The 20,414-nt window shown below is 36.4% G+C and overlaps 1 protein-coding gene across 6 annotated transcripts in view; it reads left to right on the top strand.

Moving 5' to 3' along the window:
- The window catches only part of CEP162 (centrosomal protein 162), a 119,064-nt gene that overhangs the window by 53,937 nt on the left and 44,713 nt on the right, over positions 1-20,414 (top strand). For 5 of the 6 annotated variants that reach the window (XM_045498931.1, XM_045498935.1, XM_045498936.1 and 2 more), the window contains 8 exons: positions 5,212-5,345; positions 5,603-5,830; positions 6,367-6,507; positions 8,521-8,633; positions 10,264-10,369; positions 17,156-17,282; positions 18,520-18,683; positions 19,664-19,768. In XM_045498931.1, the coding sequence (XP_045354887.1) occupies positions 5,212-5,345; positions 5,603-5,830; positions 6,367-6,507; positions 8,521-8,633; positions 10,264-10,369; positions 17,156-17,282; positions 18,520-18,683; positions 19,664-19,768 (1,118 nt within the window). The remainder of the gene's footprint in view (positions 1-5,211; positions 5,346-5,602; positions 5,831-6,366; positions 6,508-8,520; positions 8,634-10,263; positions 10,370-17,155; positions 17,283-18,519; positions 18,684-19,663; positions 19,769-20,414) is intronic. The other variant, XM_045498934.1, reaches the window with a different exon arrangement.

The following is a 20,414-nucleotide window of genomic DNA, read 5'->3' as shown; positions in this document are numbered from 1 at the left end:
TTGGGGTTGTGAAAGAGGATTTCTGAATGATGCCAAAATTTTTGGCTTGAGTAGCTGGAAAAATAGAGTCACTGTCCAGCTGGGATGGAGAAGGCTTTGGTAGGTAGATTTGGGGGTGGAAGGAAGATCAAGAGTATAGTTGATGAGGTGATAATTTTGAAATGATCGTTCTATATGCAAGTGGAGACAACAAGGAGCCAATTAGATTGAAAAGTCTAGACTATAAGAGGGAGGTGTGGACAGCAGATATGACTTGGGAGTTATTATTAAAACTAATATAGGTAGTTTTTAAAACATGAGACTGACAAAGATTATCAAGAGAGTGAGCATAGCTAGAGAAAAAAGCAAACCAAGGCCTAAGGAGTAACCTACAAAGAGAATAGAGTGAGATTGGAGGAAACCTGAATATGTGGGATCCTGAAAGCTAACTGAAGAAAGGAGAATTTATTTCTCTATCAGTTGCTGCTGAGAGATAAAGGAAGGTAGAAACTGGGCACCGGCCCTTGGGTTTAGCAAGGAGGAGGTCATCAGTAAACTGGACAGTTTCCATGGATATGTGGCTGTAAAATGCAAGTTGAATGAGAATAGGAGGGATTAGGAGAAATGGAATTGGATACTTAATTTATAGACCACCCTGGAGCACAGCGTGTAGCTGGCATGGGAGGTGGAGTCAAGAAAAGCTTTTTGTTTTGCTTTTTTTTTAAGTGGCTGAAATAACAGTATGTCTAATAGTATGTTTATGCTTTTTGGAAAGATTGAGTAATTTATGGTAGAGGGGAAGAATTGGTACAATAATGTCCTTGAGTAGAGGAGCTATAAGCAAATCTACTGTTCAGTGGAAGGGTTGGCTCTAGATAGAGGCATGGACAGTTTATCTGTGGAAACAGATGGGAAGAGAGAAATGTAGGTACAGATACTGGTGGGTAGGTAGAAATGGTGAAAGAATATGGATGATTTCTTCTGATTGCTTCCATTTTCTCTAAGAAATAAAACATAATATCATTAACTGGCATTGAGGATGGGGTAGGAGTGTTGGAGGAGAGAAGAGAAGATGGGAAATAGCCATCCTGAAGGACTAGAGTGCCAGCAGCAGAGTTCTCTTGTAGTTAGTGATTATGCATTTAAGTTGAATCAGGCAGCATGTTTGTGTGTGTGAGTGTGCATGTCCACATTTTGCTGCGTGACTACAGGTGTTGGATAGTTGTATAGTTGGATTTATCAAGAAGAGTGGTTTCTGCCAAATGAGTGCAGTGTATGGAGAGAGGAGTAAGAAGGGAGCTTAATGGTGTATGTGGAATTCAGGTTGAGTAAGGAAGGAAGAAAGGAAATCGGGTGTAGTACAGTATGAAACAGGTAGGATCAACTGACTGTGAGTCCTTGAGTAGAGGAGCTGTCATGGAATCTAGTAATTGGTCAAGGGATTGTTGGAATCCAGGTACCAGAGGGCATGAAGTGGAAGATAGGAGTGATAGAGAGTAAATGCCTAAGACTGAGATCAGGAGTGATTATGTTACTGGTAATAGAAAAGGTCTAGACTGTAGCAATGGAAGTAAGTAGCTGAGGTGGAGAAGTGGAGTATAATGACCCAAAAGCCAGGGTTTGAAAGGATCACCTATGAGTGTATTGAAATTACTAAGAATGGGGGTGCCTGGGTGGCTCAGTCGGTTGAGCGTCCGACTTCGGCTCAGGTCATGATCTCACGGTTTGTGAGTTTGAGCCTCGTGTCGGGCTCTGTGCTGACAGCTCGGAGCCTGAAGCCTGCTGAGGATTCTGTGTCTCCCTCTCTCTCTGTGCATCCCTTACTAGGACTCTGTCTGTCTCTAAAATATAAAAATAAAAAAAAAATAAAAAGTTTAAAAAAATTTTTTAAAAATTACTAAGAATGAAGACAGAAGTAATGTCACAGTTGATGGAAAAGAAACGAGGGGCATGCTTTAGAGGTTGATAGATGAAGACAACAATATTTTTATGAGTATTTTTTCCTGTTTTAAAATTTTATAGTCTTTGTGACTATCAAAATAGAAGTAAAACACTAAAATTTATATTAGAGTACAATGATAAACCATGACTGTCCATTTTTAAACTGTTTTTCATTAGACCATTAAGTGTCATATCTTTTCTATCTCTTTTTCTTAGAAAACTCCCTCAGAGAAATTTTACTTTTATTCAGAAGAATTTTAATTCTTTTGGGTGGTTGTTACTTGTCACAGGTTGGGCTTTCCAACAAGCAGACTCCGAGATAGATATTAGTGTACAGAAAGTACAGAAAGTGCATTTTCTAAATGAGCTTAGAATCAATATTGGTTAAGATGAAAAATAAGCCAGCTGCTGGGGCTTACTCAGAATTTCTTTTTTTCACGTAAAATGAAGTCAGGGATAGGCCGTTCAGAGCTAGTGCCACTGTGCAAGGAACAGATCCCTTTTCTTTCCTGCTGCAGAATCCTTTATATGTGACTTTTGTCTTCCTTGTCATAAGATGGCTATTCGGCCTCCATGCCCTCTCAGGAGGAAAGGTGAAAGGTAAAAGGTTCAAGGTAAAGGTAAAGGTAAAGGAGGAAAGGTAAAAGGTAAGAAGTAAAATCAACTTCTTAATCAGGAAAATAGTGTCTTTTCTGAAAGCCCCAGGTAAGGAAATTTTGGTTTCATCTTATTAGCCTGAATTTTGATCTTGTGGTCACCCCCAGTTACTTGGAGTCCAGGGAGATGAGTATTTCCAACTGGCTACATTGCTGCTTGGGCAAAATTAATAAGGAAGTTTCTAATTAATAGGGAGGAAGAGGAGATTGGCAATTAGCAGTGCCTGCTATGTGGTTGTTTTCCTTTTTATTTTAAATTAATTTTCTTTGGCTGTTAATCTATGTTTTTATTTTTAGACTAATAAGTTTCTTGTTACAAAAGGAATAGTTGCTCATTTTTTAAATTCAAAAATACATAAAAGTAAAGCAATTGCTTAGCAAGAAACAACTAGTGTCACACTGGGTTAGCATCATTTCATGCTTCTCATGTGTATGTCCTCATACAGATAGAAGGAAGCGTAGATGGGTGGATGGAAGGAGAGAAGCAGACATAGCTAAATGGACAAAACATTTTATAAGAACAGGATCACTCTTTATAAGTTCTTTTTAAATAAAATATTAAATGTAGTTTTTCTTAAATCTGTAAGAAGAAAATGAAACTTCATCCTAGGAAATAGATCTCAAAAGATCCCTTTAAGAAAATAAATTTTGAAAACTACTCAAATGTTGCCAAAATCATGCTGTTTTTTTTTTTTTTTTTAATTTTTTTTTTCAACGTTTATTTATTTTTTGGGACAGAGAGAGAGCATGAACGGGGGAGGGGCAGAGAGAGAGGGAGACACAGAATCCGAAACAGGCTCCAGGCTCTGAGCCATCAGCCCAGAGCCTGATGCGGGGCTCGAACTCCCGGACCGCGAGATCGTGACCTGGCTGAAGTCGGACGCTCAACCGACTGCGCCACCCAGGCACCCCAAAATCATGCTGTTTTTCAATTTTATGCATTATCAGTTTCCCCTTCTATGAAATATAAGATAGTAAAACTCTTACATCTCCCACTCACATGCCTTTTACTCATTTTTGTTGATTTCATTTTTACTTGTCCAAAATGTATTTAGTCTCTCCTGCAACCCCCTCAGCTTTGGAATTTAGATCTTGGTTCTGGTTATTAAAGAAATGGAATGCTTTTCACAGGTCCCTTAGCCATAGCTTCTTCATTCTGGAATTATGATGATTGGTTTCTTATTTGACTAAATTTTCTTAATCCATTGTTTTTTTCAAGAAAGGTTCATAAAGTCCAAATTCTGCAGCGTTTTCACATTTGAATTTTATATCCAGGCAGATTTTCTCTCATATGTGAAGAAAAAATATACTGTCTGTGTACCATTACTGAAAATAATTACTTAGAGAAATCATAATTAAGAACTCAGGAAGAGAGAATTCTGGTATAAAAGCACTGGCTGACTACAACTTGACTAAGAACCACCTGCCACTCTTAGCTGCCACTTCCTAGGGAGAATGACAGTCCTAGCAGATCACTCCCCATTCATTGGCCACGTTAATGGACCTCCAGTGACCTGGAAAGATGAATGCCAGCTTTCACAATGACTCAGTTTCTTTGGGAACACTTCAGGAAATTTCTCCAAAAAAACCTTTTACATCAGATAGTCCAATTAAATATGACTAGTGCTCTGTAAGGAAAACCTCTGCATGCCTGGAAAAAAGATGAGAAAGAAATCTTTGGGTGAGGTGCTATTGGTGACTTGTTTCTTCTTTTGACTCTTCTATATTTTCCAAATCTTCAATAACCATGTATTTCGCTTTTAATGAAAATGTAAACTTTACACTTAAAAAGTTAGCACCTTGAAGAAATTATATTTAAAAATATAAATTTCAAATTCTTCATTTACCTCTAAGGCAGATAAATAAATGTTTACTGACTCTTGAGCTCAGAAACTGTAGTATTTGAATATGGGCCTCACGATCTCTTCCAGGTATTTGTCATAAATGTTTTTTTTTATTATTAATTGAATAACTTATTGGCCTTAGAATTATTCATACTGTTTGGGGACTTATGAAGTACCTTAAAATAGCTGAAAATTTGACTAGAATATACATTTATCACATTTTTTTCTAATGTAATATATATTATCAGGGTTTTATAGCAGTATAATAATTTTATTTTTTAATCAAATTTAGACTAGCTGTTATAAAGTTGCCATGCAATTTATATTATTCCATTGATCCTATATCTTGATACACACTATTTATGAAAAGTGTGCTTTGAGAGCACACTTAATCTGAACTAAAATGCTTTATAACGTTATCAGCTGCTCTTTGATTCGTCATTTAGATATTATTATTGCTGTGAATTTAAAAGGATAGTTTATTTAAAATTAGTAAGGCCTGAAATTATCCCTGTCCACATTCTTCTCACATTTTTTAGCTCCATTTATCATTTGACGTGAATCTTGGGTCAGTTAGCCTTCTCTGTCAAATTGAGTGAAATGTTGATTATGGGCATCCGTGAGCACGTAGTGAAACAGCTGTGTTCTAGTGTTGTACCTCAGCCTATTTTGAGATCCTCATTTATGTTAGTGTTCCCATTGTATTAGTATTTGTTGTTACATAATTGCTGAATAAACATTCAACTTTGTTTGCATTTGTGGTGCTTTTGTCTATTGTTTACAATATTCAGAAATCTTATCTGAAACAAAAGTCATCAAGCCTGCAGCTCTGGGTAAACCAGCTCCCAAAATTGAAAATTGCCTGGCCACCCCTAAGAAGGCTGAAGATTCTACAGAAACCGATAACTGTGTTCAGTTTCAGAATGTAGGTATTGAATTTCAAAATCACATTCATAATTTTTTTCTGTTCTGTAATATTAAAACTCAAGTATAAGTAATATGTGAAATTTCTTTTGCATCAAGTGTGATGTTCTAATCTTACTGAACATTTATTGATTTCCTTATATAGTAGAACATTGTTAACCATGTCATTTTTATTCATTGTGGGTTTTTTTCCCAACCACCTATGTTCAAATCTACTATGTAAATATACTATAATGAAGTGATGCTTCTCCTTAAAAGGATTCTTCAGGATACTGTGGTGGGAACAAGGAGACAGAGTTACTTATGTTTAAAAGAGTTCAGGAAGCAGAGGAAAAATGGAGGGGTGCACAAGCCCTAATTGAGCAAATTAAAGTTACATTCTCAGAAAAAGAGAGAGAGCTGGAAAATAAGATGGAAGAACTAAGGAGACAACAGGAAAAGGAACTCTTCAGACTAAATCAAGATAATTATATTCTTCAAGCCAAGGTACTAGACACATTGTCCTATTTCTCCTTTCATTGATTAAAAAAAAAACAAAAAACTTTTACTCCCTGCAAAATGCATTGTCATCCTTTGTTCCTGTGGCTGTTTGACTTGCTGTATTTGCTGTGTAAAATATGAACAGGGTTCCGAAGACTGCCTCCTCACAGCAGAGCCTAAATCAAACCCAATGGGGAAAAAAAATCAAAATTTAAATTGGCCCATTTTGATAATTTTCTTCTGTTAGCAGTCCTTTCTGAGAACAAATCCCTTAGTTCACTCTGATCTTCAAAGAAGATGGTTTCAGAAAGAACTGCTATGGAAGGGCCTAGATTCAGAGAATGACACTGTAGCATTCCTGAGTTACTTTCATCACCAGAACCATCAGCATAAAACATCACTAATGATTTAACTGTAGTTAGTGTTATTCCATTGTGGTTATGGGACAGTTTTATATATATGCACCTTGAGTTTTCTGTTATTCTTCCTTATTTCTCATTTCATCATTTCCTTACTTAAATAAAACGTCTGTTTTCTCAAAGTTGAGTAGCTTTGAAGAAACAAACAAAAAGCAAAGATGGTTACATTTTGGAGAAACAGCTGATCCTGTCACTGAAGAAAAATTGAAGCAAATTCAAAAAGAAATACAAGAACAAGAGACACTTCTTCAAGGATATCAACAAGTATGGTGATTCTTCAGCACTTTGTGAATTTGTTCTTGAGATCCTTTAATTGTAAAAATAAGGCATATTAAAAAATGTGCTAATGTAACAGGTAATAGGAATTCTGGCAAATATGAGGAAGTAATAATTTGACTAGTCTGAACATTTTTATTTTTATTTTTATTTTTATTTTTTTTTCAACGTTTATTTATTTTTGGGACAGAGAGAGACAGAGCATGAACGGGGGAGGGGCAGAGAGAGAGGGAGACACAGAATCGGAAACAGGCTCCAGGCTCTGAGCCATCAGCCCAGAGCCTGACGCGGGGCTCGAACTCACGGACCGCGAGATCATGACCTGGCTGAAGTCGGACGCTTAACCGACTGCGCCACCCAGGCGCCCCTAGTCTGAACATTTTTAATGGGTATAATTAAAGTGGTTAAGAGCATGGGTTCTGGATTCAAAGAATCCTGTGTTAGTCTTTGCCCCACCACCTGCTGTGCTGCCTTGGGCAAATCACTTCACCTCTCTAAGCCGGTTTCCTCATCCTTGAAATGAGATGGTAATAATAATAGCTGCCTCATATGATGGTTGTGAAATTAAAATAAGAAAGTGTAAACCAACCTGTTAGTACCTGGCACATAGGTACTAACCAGTTAGTGAATGTCACCTGTTACTATTTTTAATAGCCATATTCCTTAGAAACTGCCCTGTTTTTCTTTAGTTTTGTGTAATGCTTTTCACTGGATGGTATTGACTAGTTTTGGTATTCTATTCAAAAATACAAATCTGAAATTAATTGCCAGTGTGCCAAGAATGAAAAAATTTGAATTAAATGAGAGAAAATCTGTGTGTCCTACAGAGGGCAGATACTTGCCATATGTGATTGAATCTTGGTGATGTTGACTAAGCCAGTCAGCCAGGACAGGTTTAGTGATCTCCAGCATAAAACTTCATCTTAGTTTCCTCCTTTTCCCCTTACTTTCCTCCCCTTCTCTTTCTCTTTCATTACCTTTTTCTCTTTTGACCTTTAAGCATCAAGCCTGTCAATAACAAGCATTGTCATCAGAGGACATCCAGAGAAAGCATTGTCACAACTTTTCCTATAAATGAATACCGGTTTCAGAGGACACACTGCCCTAGAGTTAGAACCTTCTAAATCCTTCGCCTGCCATTCTGATCTTGCTGTGTAGAGCACACATTTTTAAGGAGGATTTCACAGACCCAGAAGGATGCCAACTACCTTCTCCCACAAAGATAACACAAAACTTGTGTATCTATGTACATTATATTGCAGGTATTCAGGCACAGACCATCTACCAGGCACTAGGCCAGACATGGTGAGAGAGTCCGTGGTTTTTATTAGATCCTCAAAGGTCATTGGTTTTCATAGGATTCTTAATTTTAAAAAGGGTTAATAAGCCACAGCACCTAAGCACAGATGGGTACTTTCTCCTTCTGATCTCACTGTTTGAGTCACTCTTTAGTCCAAGGCTGGTGGAGAACTGGGCCTAGTCTCTGCTCAGCCTTGTCCTTACACTTTTGGAAACACCTGGTGTCTAACTTCCTGCTCACAGAAAGTTCCAAAAACAAGCATGGAAGCCTGTCATAGCTAACTATATCCAATTACTTCACTGCAGGGAGCCAGGTTAGAAACAGAAAAAAGAGAATGCAAACAGTCCCAGTGGGCCTTTCTGACCCTGTTTCTCACAGTTGGGATGTAGTTATTCCTACAGCCACTCCCCCACTTCTGTGAAATACAGTACCTTACACTGACTTTAGGATCTCTTGCTTTGAGAGTTTTTGCACCTTTTTTTTTCTTTTTTTCAAGTAAGCATTTTGGAAAGAATTGTTTTCAGATTAACAGGTTTTCTTCTGAGATAAAGAGTTTAATAAAAGATTTTGCTTACTCAAAAACTGAAAAAATTTAAAAGACTTTAAGAATGCTTAAAGGATGTATCTGTTGTGAGCATATATATTTGCTATATAAGTACTGATGACTTTTAACTAAAATGTAATTTTCTGTTTATGAAAAGGAAAATGAACGATTATATAGTCAAGTGAAAGATCTGCAAGAACAAAATAAGAAAAATGAGGAGCGAATGTTCAAGGAAAACCAGAGTTTATTCAGCGAGTTAGCTTCCTTAAAGTGAGTCTTTTCTGAATTCTTAAAATCAAATATACTTAGGCTATTTCTAAGCATTTTATTGTTATATTAATAATACATTTTATTTTTACTTAGAACTGAAAAAAATTTTACATTGATTTATAGTTCATAACTTTTATAGGTTTAATATTCAATGTATTTTTCCAAAGTACAAAGTTTAGTATTTTCAGCATACTCATATTTGAGTTTTATATCAATTTTAGGAAATTGAGTATATAGTATTCATCTTGATCAGTCATTAAGCCTGAGGTGCTTAACCATCTCCTAAAGAACCATGTGATAAATAATACAAAAAATATGATACAATGTCACTTAATGCTTTAGGTTAGGTCCTATAGAAGTAGAGCCTGAGGTAGGGATCCTTATGGAGGTGATTTCCTGGAGGATAACTGTCAGGAGAAGGGGAACAAGAGAAGCAAGATGGGAGGATGAGGGGAGGGAAGGTAAGTAAGAATGTGGTCTTAGCCAGAGACTGGCTTCATTCTCTTCTCCCCAGAAAGCTCAGGAGAACAGATTGTACCACAAGAGTTGGCCCCACTTGAGGCAAGAGGAGCAGGCTTTCATACCCCCAAATTAGTCGTCACTGGAGGAGGTATGCTCCAGGAAGGGGGTAGGGGATATCCTCCAGGCCAGCGGGCAGAGACTGCTATTGAGAAGGAGAACTAGTGAGTTATTAACCAACATTCAACATGGCAGGCTGATGGAGCACCAGCACCTACTAAGAATCATATTTCAGACTATAAGATCTTTTGGATATTACTACATTCAGCTTTAACATATTAAGTGAAAAAGCTGAACTCACAAACATGGGCAAATTAGGGTACTGTCTTCTTTTAGGAAATGACTGATGGTTTTGTGTCACTTCATATAAACACCTAATTACTCAGAAAGGACTGCTATTAGAAGAAACTTCTTAGGCCATGAATGTATGACCCGAAGCCAGGTGTGATAAAATGCACAGTTCTGATATATGAAAGCATTATATCTGATTTCTTTCCAAATGCTTCAGTAAAAGTATTTTAAAATGCCACTTCTTCTACTGCCTGGCTTTTAAAAGAGATCTATTCCCCGATCCCAAATTGAAATTTTAAATGAATTTTCACAATGAAATACATGGTGTCTTCACTGCATTAGGATTATATGATCTTATATAGATTCCTAAATTCCTTGTATAATATTTCTGGAAAAACAAAAATTTATTGTACCTTTAGATAATAGACTATTTGGTTTTGTCAGTCTCCATGTGTATGATTTGTGTTTCTTAGAAAGGAGTCTAGAATGATGTGGCAAGGAGGGCACATTACCAGAGGAAAAATGCAGCACATCTTTCTGGGACATAGGGTTTTTTCCTCTGAGAATTAGGAGAAAATATTTTTTATTTTATAAATAAAGCAAGGTGTTGGGGTTTCAATTCTTTTTAAATTAAACAGACATCTCAAAGTATATTAGCATTTTAATACTTTAAACTTTAGAGTAAATAAACTTTTTCTCTTCAGTGGCTCAGATAGTTCCAATGTCCATCAGGTTTTTTTAAATTTTAAGAATTGTATATTTTTCATTGAAAGGAGTACTTTGTTAAAAAAAAAATTTTTTTATTTTCAAACTAAATCAGAGAACAGATGCACAAAAGTCGTTTCCTATCTGAAATAGTTGAAGATTCAGAACCCACCAAAACCCAGAATTTTACAGATCTGTTAGCAGAGCTACGGATGGCACAGGTAAATTTCATAAGGATTTTACCTACTAGATTATTACAAAAATTTCCATATGTTAAAAAAGTCTGTTTTTTAAATTTATGAATAGATAAAATTTATTTGTAAATTTCATGCCATTTAAAAATTAAGGCATACCTAAAATTAGCATTTATTATACATGTGACCTTCATATAGAAAAAATGACACAATACTGGTTTTAGATAGCATCCTCTTTATAACCCAGCTTCTCATCTCGCATTCATCACATGGAGCCGTATTGGAGGCATAACCTTACTTAGGGCATGTACACTTTATTTCAAACAAACAAATTCCTTATTGGAAATGTACAGCTAAAATAGGAAAATAATTTAAAGATGATTATTCACCTTAAAATGTTAGTTGGCTTTTTACCCTTCTTCAATGGACTGTGCATTTATGGAAGGCTGAGACTATCTACAAATGTTTGCATCTCACGTACCTAATGCAGATGCAAAATGAAACAGCTGCTTTGTAACGTTTTTTCTTATTTTTATTTAATTGTATTATAAAGGATATAGCTTACAATTTTCTTTTTTTAGGTTTTATTTTACTTATTTTTTATATATAATTTATTGTCAAGTTAGCTAATATACAGTGTATACGGTGTACTCACGGCTTCGGGATTAGATTCCTGTAATTCATCACTTACATATAACACCCAGCGTTCATCCCAACAAGTGCTGTCTTCAATGCCCATCACCCATTTTCCCTGCATCTTACCCCCCCACCCCCAAACTCCCTTCTACCCTCAGTTTGTTGTCTATATTTAAGAGTCTCTTATGGTTTGCCTCCCTCTCTGTTTGTAACTATATATTTTTTTCTTTCCATTACCCCATGGTCTTCTGTTAAGTTTCTCAACTTACACTTATGAGTAAAAACCTATGATATCTGTCTTTCTCTGATTGACCTATTTCATGTAGCATAATACCCTCCCGTTTCATCCACGTTGTAGCAAATGGCAAGATTTCATTCTTTTTTATTGCCAAAGTAGTATTTCATTGTGTGTATGTATGTGTGTGTGTGTGTGTATATACACACACACACACACACACACACACACACATACATACCACAGCTTCTTTATCCATTCATTTGGGCTCTTTCCATAATTTGGCTATTGTTGATAGTACTGCTATAAACATTGGGGTACAGTGTGCCCCTATGAATCAGCACTCCTGTATCCTTTGGATAAATTTCTAGTAGTGCTATTTCTGGATCATAGGGTAATTCTATTTTTAATTTTTTGAGGAACCTCCGCACTGTTTTCCAGAGTGGCTGCACCAGTTTGCATTCCCACCAGCAGTGCAAAATAGTTCCCCTTTCTCCGCATCCTCGTCAACGTCTGTTGTTTCCTGAGTTGTTAATTTTAGCCACTCTGACCGGTGTGAGGTGGTATCTCAGTGTAGTTTTGATTTGTATTTCCCTGATGATGAGCAGTGTTGAGCATCTTTTCATGTGTCTGTTAGCCATATGGTGGCTTACAATTTTCTAAAGCAGTATTTATTAATGAGAGACGTTTGGGAATTTTGGTCAGGTTAATTCTGTTTAAAGCAGAACAATTCCATGTGTTGCATGATTTTTATCATCCCTGTCCCCAGAAAATACATACTCATAGCACCCACCAATGATTATAAGAATCAAAAGCACTGCCACATTTCCAAACTTGTACCCTGTGGAAGGGCAGTTAATTCTCCCCACTCCCTCCCATTGAGAACTGTATTATGAAACTAAATCTGTATGAATGATTATGTGAATTAGAAAAATTCCAATTATGTACCACTTTTTAACAAGAAACTATATAAAGTTTTGTTATATAGAAATCTGCACATACCCTAGGTTAATAACTGATGTTTAACAGGTTTTTGAAGTATATAAAATGCAGCTGCAAATATGAATCCATTAGGGTACTTTCTTCAGGCACATGTATGCATGTATAGCATGATTAGATAGGTAGATAGTTAGGCAGATAGGTTAGAAGAAGGAATGAATGGTTGGACTCCCCCTAACTCCCTTGTCAGTAGGCCTCAAAAATTAGCAAGGTAAAAGAGAAATTATTATTGCTGTGTTTTATGAAGGCTTGGAAAAATGTGGTAAGGTTTCAAGCCTAACATTAGCTTTATTTAAACTGTTATTAGCAACTTTTTAAAAGTGCTAATTTTCAATTAATTGAAAATATTTTTCTGAAGATAGGAAACTAAAACTGCCACTAAAAACATCAGAAAATGCTGGATAAAATATAATAAACATCTTATAAATGCATAATGTAACAGCTCTCAAGAAAGTAAGAATTCTCTAGGGGCCAGAAATGAAAAGGGATACAAACTGGTCAGTAAGCTGCTAGACCAGTAGTTCAGTAGCCATGGGCTTGAGCTTTAACAGCAAAGTGGAGACAGGACACTCAGATTTCAAAGAGCCATGTCCTTCAGTATAACAGTGGACTAGGAAAAAAATCCACCCACCTTCACAAGGGGCTAAGATGTCAAGAAGCTTTTCTTGTAAGAAGTTTCTGTCTTAACTTGATTGGTCAATATAATGTCATCCGTCTGCCTTCATTTGTGTTATAGTATTTGAATTGACACTACCTGCAAGGGTTAGTAATGCTCAGACTGAAAAAAAACAAAACCAAACCATATAACGTGGTCCTGAGTCAGTGAGAACCTCCAGTGTGTCTAGAAGAAACAAATGCAGAAGGCTCTTAGAAGTATACAACCTTAACCCAGCTTACACAGTGTTTCTACAGATAAAAACCTGCTGATGATACGCTCACAATGCAAAATTACGAAAACACGGAGAAACTATCCACAATCGCACAATGATTTAATAAACAGCAGTTTTTGAACCTCAATAGAATTATTGGATAAACATATAAATAGACTAAAAATGGAGAATATCAGATATATGAAATGCTAAAATATATTTAAATATATTATGGCTGAGAATTTCCCAGAAATAATAAAAAAAAAGATGAATTCTCAAATTTAGGAAACCCAGTGATTCCTGCTCAGGATAAAGTAAAAATCACCATCTAGGCCCCTGATGGTGAAACTACCAAAGGCAGGAAAAACCTAAAAAGAAATTAACAACAACAAAAAAAAAAGAGTGTTAGTTTAAGATAATAGTAAAAACTTTGAGGATTTTTTTATTTCTGAAAATACTGTAAGATTGAATGTAAATATACCTTTTATTTTCATTTGCTATGGTATTCTGGGTTTAGATGGTTTTAGAGCAAATTTTCATACTGGGATAAATCTATAATATTCACATTGAGTATACTTGTGTAAAGTCTAATTCGTACCTTAAAAATTAATAGCAATTATTGAGTTGGTTCTCTATAAAGCATAGATAGAAGCATAGTAAAAGCAAAGGTTCTGAGCTCTTTCTTTTTAGTATCCCAAGGTAGGAAGAAGAATGAAGCTGACCACAACTTACTCACTGAGTCGTCCTTTATGAAGCACCTGCCACATGCCAGGCACTCATTCTGGCATTGTAAATACAATAGGTAAACAAGACAGGCACAAACCTTGCTCACTAGGACATGTATTCCAGCAGGGAAGACAGACAGTAAGGTAACAAATGAAGCAATATACATAGCAATTTGTGCTTTGAAGAATATTAAAACAGAGAATAAGGGTGCGTGGGGCAGAGAGTAAGGCACCAGTCAATAGTGCTCTAGGAGACACTCTGAAAAAGTTTTGTCAGAGTTGAGAGCTAAAGAGAAGCAGCAGCCACTGGAGAAAGATGGAGCCTCCCAACCAGGAGAAAAGCATAAACCTTGCATCAGGAGGGGGCTTGTTACTTTCCAGAGTCAGAGATCTCTGAGACAGAAGTGGGTGAGTAAGGACAAGGCCAGAGAGGCAGGCAAAGACCCTCTCTGAATGTCTGCATTGTAATTTACAACAGAATGAAAGTACTTGCCAGTCACAAACCCTGTGCCCACAAGGTTGACCTGGGACATTACTGGCCTTCTTCGGGGTGAGAAGTGTCAGTCCCTGGAAGGATGCAAGCATAAAGTATCATTTGTTTAAGTGTCAAATGTTTAACTGAACTCAAGATGTTTAAAGTTCCTTTGAATGCTAAAACTCTGTAAGTCCATTTAGTACACTCCACTGGAGAGCATTTCTAAATGATTGAACTAATTAAACAGAAGGTAGTTGCAGAAAGATGCCTGAGCATTCAAATACTTGAAACTCAGTGCTCTCCTGAAAAGACATCTACAGAGGATCACAAAGAAGATTGAACAATGAAATTATGCCATTAAATCTGTGATGCAGTTAGAAACCAGGATTATACAGTGCTTTAATGAGTGGATTTATTTTCTTCACAAGACTGCATTTGGGATTATAAAATAGGGAGATACAGAATTTGTTTTATTTTGAAACTTAATTACACCAAGTGTACTTCTGTGACTCCAAGAACTTTTTTTTTTTTTTTTTTAGCAGTTATGAGTTCAGTCCAATAAACATTTATTGAGTACCAGCTGTGTGGTTAGTGCCGTAAAGTATACAGGTATTAGTAGTAAGTCAGTCTTAGTCTCCATAGAGTTCTCAGCCTAATAACTAGAAGAAGTATGTACACAAATCAATATCATATGACACAGTAATAAATACTACACTAGAGGTACAAGACAAGTTTATGGGAGCACAGAGGAAGGGATTATCAGGAATAGCCTCATTTGAACTGTGCTTTGAAGGATTAAGTATGATTGTGTCGAGATGAATGGGGGCTATTGAGAGTAGTGTTGAATGTAAGGCATATTTAGCATTCAGTCAACCTTTTTTATGTGCCAAGCATTTTTTTATGTGTTCTTTCATGAAAAAATGAGTAAAATCTCTGCTTTCAAGTAAACATATGTCAGGTGGTAGTGATGAGTTCTGTGACAAGAAAATAAAGCAACATATCGGGGGTTAGGATGAAAGTTTTTGTTTTAGAAAAAGTAATCAGGAAAGATCCTCCTGGGGTTTCGTTTGGGCAGAAATCCTGATGAAGTAAAAGAGTGAGCCACCTGGCTATCTGGGAGCAGAGCACTAAAGGCAGAGGAAACAGTAAGTGCAAACACCTTGGAGTGAGAGTGTGCTGGTTATGTTCAAATAACAGCTAGAAGTCTCTGATGCTGGACTGGAGTGGGAAGAGGAAGATTTATAGTAGATATGCTCAGAGGCATGGGCAGGGCTGGGTTACATGACACTGAACATCATGGTAAGGACTTTGGATTTATCCTGAGAGGAATGGGAGCCACCAGAGAATTTCAGACAGAGGAGAAAAACTCACCATCTCTTTAAAACAATTCCTCTCTTGAATAGAGAGTTCATGAAAGTATCCACACATATGTGGTCAATCCAAGACAGAGGAGGCAAGAATGTAAAATAGAGAAAGGATAATCTGTTCGATAAATAGTATTGGGAAAACTGGACAGATACATACCAAAGAATGAAAGTGGACTACTGTCTTATACCATATATAAAAATAAATTCAAAATGGAGTAAAGACTTGAATATAGGACCTGAGACCATAAAAGTCCCAACAGAAACCATAGACAATAAGCTCTTGGACATTGATCTTAGCTTTTTTTTCAAACCAGTCGCCTCAGGCAAAGCCAACAAAATCTAAAACAAATGGGAATATATCAAACTAAAAAGCTTTTGCACAGTGAAGGAAGCCATAAACAAAATGAAAAGGCAGTCTACAGAATGGAAGAAGATACTCGTAAGTGATATATCTGATAAGATATTAATATCCAAAATGTATGAAGGATTTATACAAATTAATATCAAAAACACAACATGATTAATAACAGCCAGAGGACTTGAGTAGACATTTTTCCAAAGATATAGAAATGACCAGCAGACACATGAAAGTATGCTGAACATCTCTAATCATCAGGGAAATGCAAGTCAAAACCACAATGAGATATCACCTCACACCTGTCAGGTTCACTATTGTCAAAAAGACAAAAAATAACAAGTGTTGGTGGGGTTGTGGAGAAAAGGGAACCCTCATATACTGTTGGTGGGAATGTAAATTGGTGCAGCCAATATAGAAAACAGAATGAAGGATTCTCAAAAAATCAAAAATAGAACTGTATGATACAGTAATTCCACTTCTGGGTATTAATCCAAAGAAGACAGAAACATCAATCTGAAGAGATAATCACCCCTATGTTCCTTCCAGCATAAAATACCCAAGATATGGAAGCAATGTAAGCATCCAGTGATAGATAAACACACTGGACATTACTCAGCCATAAAAAAGGATGAGATCTTGTCATTTGTGACAGCATGGGTGGATCTAGAGGGTATTGTGCTAAGTGAAATAAGAAGAAAACAAATACCATATGATTTTATTTATATGTGACATAAACGAGACTCATAGGTACAGGGAACAAACTGTTGGTTACCAGAAGCAGTGGTGGGGAGATTGGAGGGTAGGTGAAATAGGTAAAGGGATTAAGAGGTATAAACTACTAGTTATAAAATAAGACACATGGATATAATATACAGCATAGGGGATATAGCCAATAATATTGTAATAATTTTGTGTGATGACACATCATAACTTAGGACAGATCCTCGACTTATTGTGGGGATTATTTCATAATGTATAAAAATAACAAATCACCATGATGCACACCTGAAACTAATAGGATATTTATTGTATATATGTATTTATAAAAAATATGTATGAGTATTTATGATAGGTGGGGTGAAACAGAGCCTATGCCACAACTTTTTGCATCCAGAAATAATTTGCTTTTGTAATTCTATGAATATCAAGAAAGAAAAAAACTGTTTATTGGAAGACATCAAAAGACTGAAGCAAGACAAACAAGCTCTTGAAGTAGACTTGGAAAAAATGAAGAAAGAGAGAGACCAAGCCAAAGATCAGATTGCTTATGCCACAGGTAAAACGCTGAGCTTAAACAGTTCACCTTTAAAGCTGAGCTTTAAACAGTTTACAGTTACTCGTAACTGTTTTTAATCTTGAATTTAAGTAATAGCAGTTGCTATTACTACTCAAGGAATCAAAATCCTACTTCTTGAAGTATATTGTAGTTTTAGAAACTTAAAAAAAAAGTTATTAATAGGTGGGTTAGTTGGTTTTGGCAGGACTAATTGCAGGATCAGAGAATATCAAGGATTGTTTTGAATTTGTGGCATATTATGTCTATTCATTTTCATGTCTGTGACCTTCCTGAGGGTATGGTCTGCCTTTTTACCCCTGGGTCTGAAACAAAGGCTCTTAAGTATTTGCCAAATGAACAAATAACACTACACCTATGTTTATAGAAAACACAAGGATAAATGTGACATTCCCCATCAGGGAAAACAAGGGAAAATAAGAATGCAGAAAAGTTTAATATAAAAAAAAAACAAAACAAATAACATGAGACATGGTACTAAATAGGGATTTCAGGGAAGAGTAGCATTTGAGTCGGGTCCTGACAGATTGAAAGACTCAGAAGTGAAGGAATGAAGGGAGGTTGCTGGAGTGTGCTTGCTTCATGAGCATATATCGAGTGCACCTGTGGATTGGAGTTTAGGATGACAGAACACAGGACTAGAAAAGTAGATCAGAAGAGTCCTTGTAAGATCTCTCCACTGTGATACCATGGTCTTCACTGTGAGATATACACCACCTGTTTGTAAGAAAATTATATTTAGTCTACTCATCTGTAAAATAGAATAATAATAATAATACCCATCATATGTTTGTTGTGTTAAATGAAATCCTGTATGGTAAGCAGTCTCTAATGTTTCCCGTTGCAATTTATTAAATAGTTATAGGAATTCTTCATGTTTATTATCTCTTGGATCCAACATTTATTGTCCCATGGAAATGGCTTTGCTTTTATAATGAAAGTCAGTGGGGAAACAATTGATTTATCAAAAAAAAATTATACACAGCCAACTTTGCTATGAATTTGAGGAGTTGGACTATGAACACAATGTTCATCTCTCTCTATTAACAGATTAAACTGGATACTGCCTTGCAAAGACTAATTTTTTTTTTTGCCTATTATTTTTTCATAATGCTTTCATTAGATTGGCATTGGTTTCTATGTAATTTAATTTATTTCCATATTTTGGGAAATTATAATCAAGTTCAGGAGTTCATCTTATAGGAGTTTCATCCTATAGGTGAAAAATTATATGAAATAAAAATTTTAGAAGAAACACATAAACAAGAAATCAGTCGCCTGCAAAAAAGATTACAATGGTATGCTGAAAATCAGGAACTTCTGGATAAAGATGCATTTCGGCTTAAAGAAGCAAATGAAGAAATTGAGAAGCTCAAACTTGCGGTAATAAGATCATTTGAGAATGTATTTCTGTAGATGTGCCCCATTCAACAATTAGTTCTTCTTAGCCTTGTAAGTGTGATTAAATCAGTACTATAAACTCTGCCAATTAAAATAGATGGTTTGGGTTTGCTCACAGATGTGTAGTCTGTTTTAGAATAGACTGAGAATAAATCCAAGCTCCTTATCACAACCTGTCAGGTCCCTGTATGGTCTGAACCCTGCCTGCCTGTCTCTCCAGCCTCATCTGTATCACACTCCACAAGTCCCTGTCCTGCAGCCACATCAAAACTCTCTCTGATTCTTGAACATGCCAAGCTTGTTCCACCGGTTGCCTTCACTCGATTACTCTGGCCTATGTTCTTCCATGTCTCACTCCTCATTCAAGTCTCAGCTCCAAATTCTACTCCTTAGAAAGACCTTTCCTGATCTTGTAATCTAATGGAGCTACCAATCCTGCCCTCTTCTGACTCTTTCACTCTATTTTTTTCTTTTTTTTAAGTGTTTGTTTATTTTGAGAGAGAGAGAGCATGCACATGCAGGCATGTGCACAAATGGGAAGAGCAGAGAGGGAGGGAGAGAGAGAATCCCAAGCAGGCTTCACACTACCAGCACAGAGCCCATCGCAGGGCTCAGTCTCATGAACCTGAGATTATGACCTGAGCAGAAATCAAGAGTTGGATGCTTAACCGACTGAGCCACCCAGGCGCCCCTGTTTTATTTTCTTCATAGCATGTGTCACTCTCTGACGTTATTTTATTTACTTGTTGTTTTACTTTATTAGCTTATCATGTGTCTCCTCCATCAGAGTGCAAGCCCTGTTAAAGCGGGGACCTGGCTTGTCTTGTTTGCCCTCCGTGTCTCCAGCGCAGCACCCTATGTGGGAATTAATAAATGAATGAATGACCTACCATTATGCTTCTCTCCTGGTGTTTCTCTGGTATGTTTTAAATATGCTTAACAGGTTCTTTACTTATTGACAGGTTGAGAAACTGAAAGCTGAATCTGGAAATCCATGTATTCAGCAGAAGATACGTTTAAAAGAGAAAGCAGCTGATGCCAAAAAAATTCAAGACCTAGAGCGACAAGTATGTGTTCAGGGTAAATTTTCATTAGGGCACTTTTTATACAGAGAATTTCTGTTTTCTGCTATTTCATTAGTTCCTACAAAACATAGTCAACCTGAAAATTCTTACTTTTATTCATTTATTTTAATATAGAACTGCCCTCTAAATATTCTTTATATATAATATTTAAAGTGACAGCCATAAAAGTAGTAAACAACATCATTTTGTGCAACCTGTGGCTTTATACATGAAGAATTTTTAGGCTGCTGTGCCTCATTTGATGGTAGACCTATGGATGAAAGGTTATTTTCATTCCAGCTCTATTAGACATCTAGAAAGAAGGAAGCAGCATTTTAAAACTCTGGGTATAGAATTAGGATTCCTTCTCCTCATAAAAGTTTGGTGAGAGAGGAGTACAGGAAAGGAGACTTTTAAATTGGGAACATGTTAGAAGTGCTTGAGAAGTGTTGCAGACACCCTGGAAATAAATGGAACATTTAGCCTTCCAAAAAGCTCCGTCATTTTGAGTTCTTGCTCACCGTCAAGCTTAGAAGTATTCATTTTATGGTCAGTGTAGCTGGGAGACCTTTTCAAAAATTATGTAGTAATGCTTATTAGGATAAATATTTTTTTCATTAAAGTAGTCATATGTGGGGTGGAATATTAA

The sequence above is a fragment of the Leopardus geoffroyi genome, chromosome B2 (assembly GCF_018350155.1).
Source record: "Leopardus geoffroyi isolate Oge1 chromosome B2, O.geoffroyi_Oge1_pat1.0, whole genome shotgun sequence".
Taxonomy (NCBI): domain Eukaryota; kingdom Metazoa; phylum Chordata; class Mammalia; order Carnivora; family Felidae; genus Leopardus; species Leopardus geoffroyi.
This window is presented reverse-complemented; position numbering and strand designations above follow the sequence as displayed.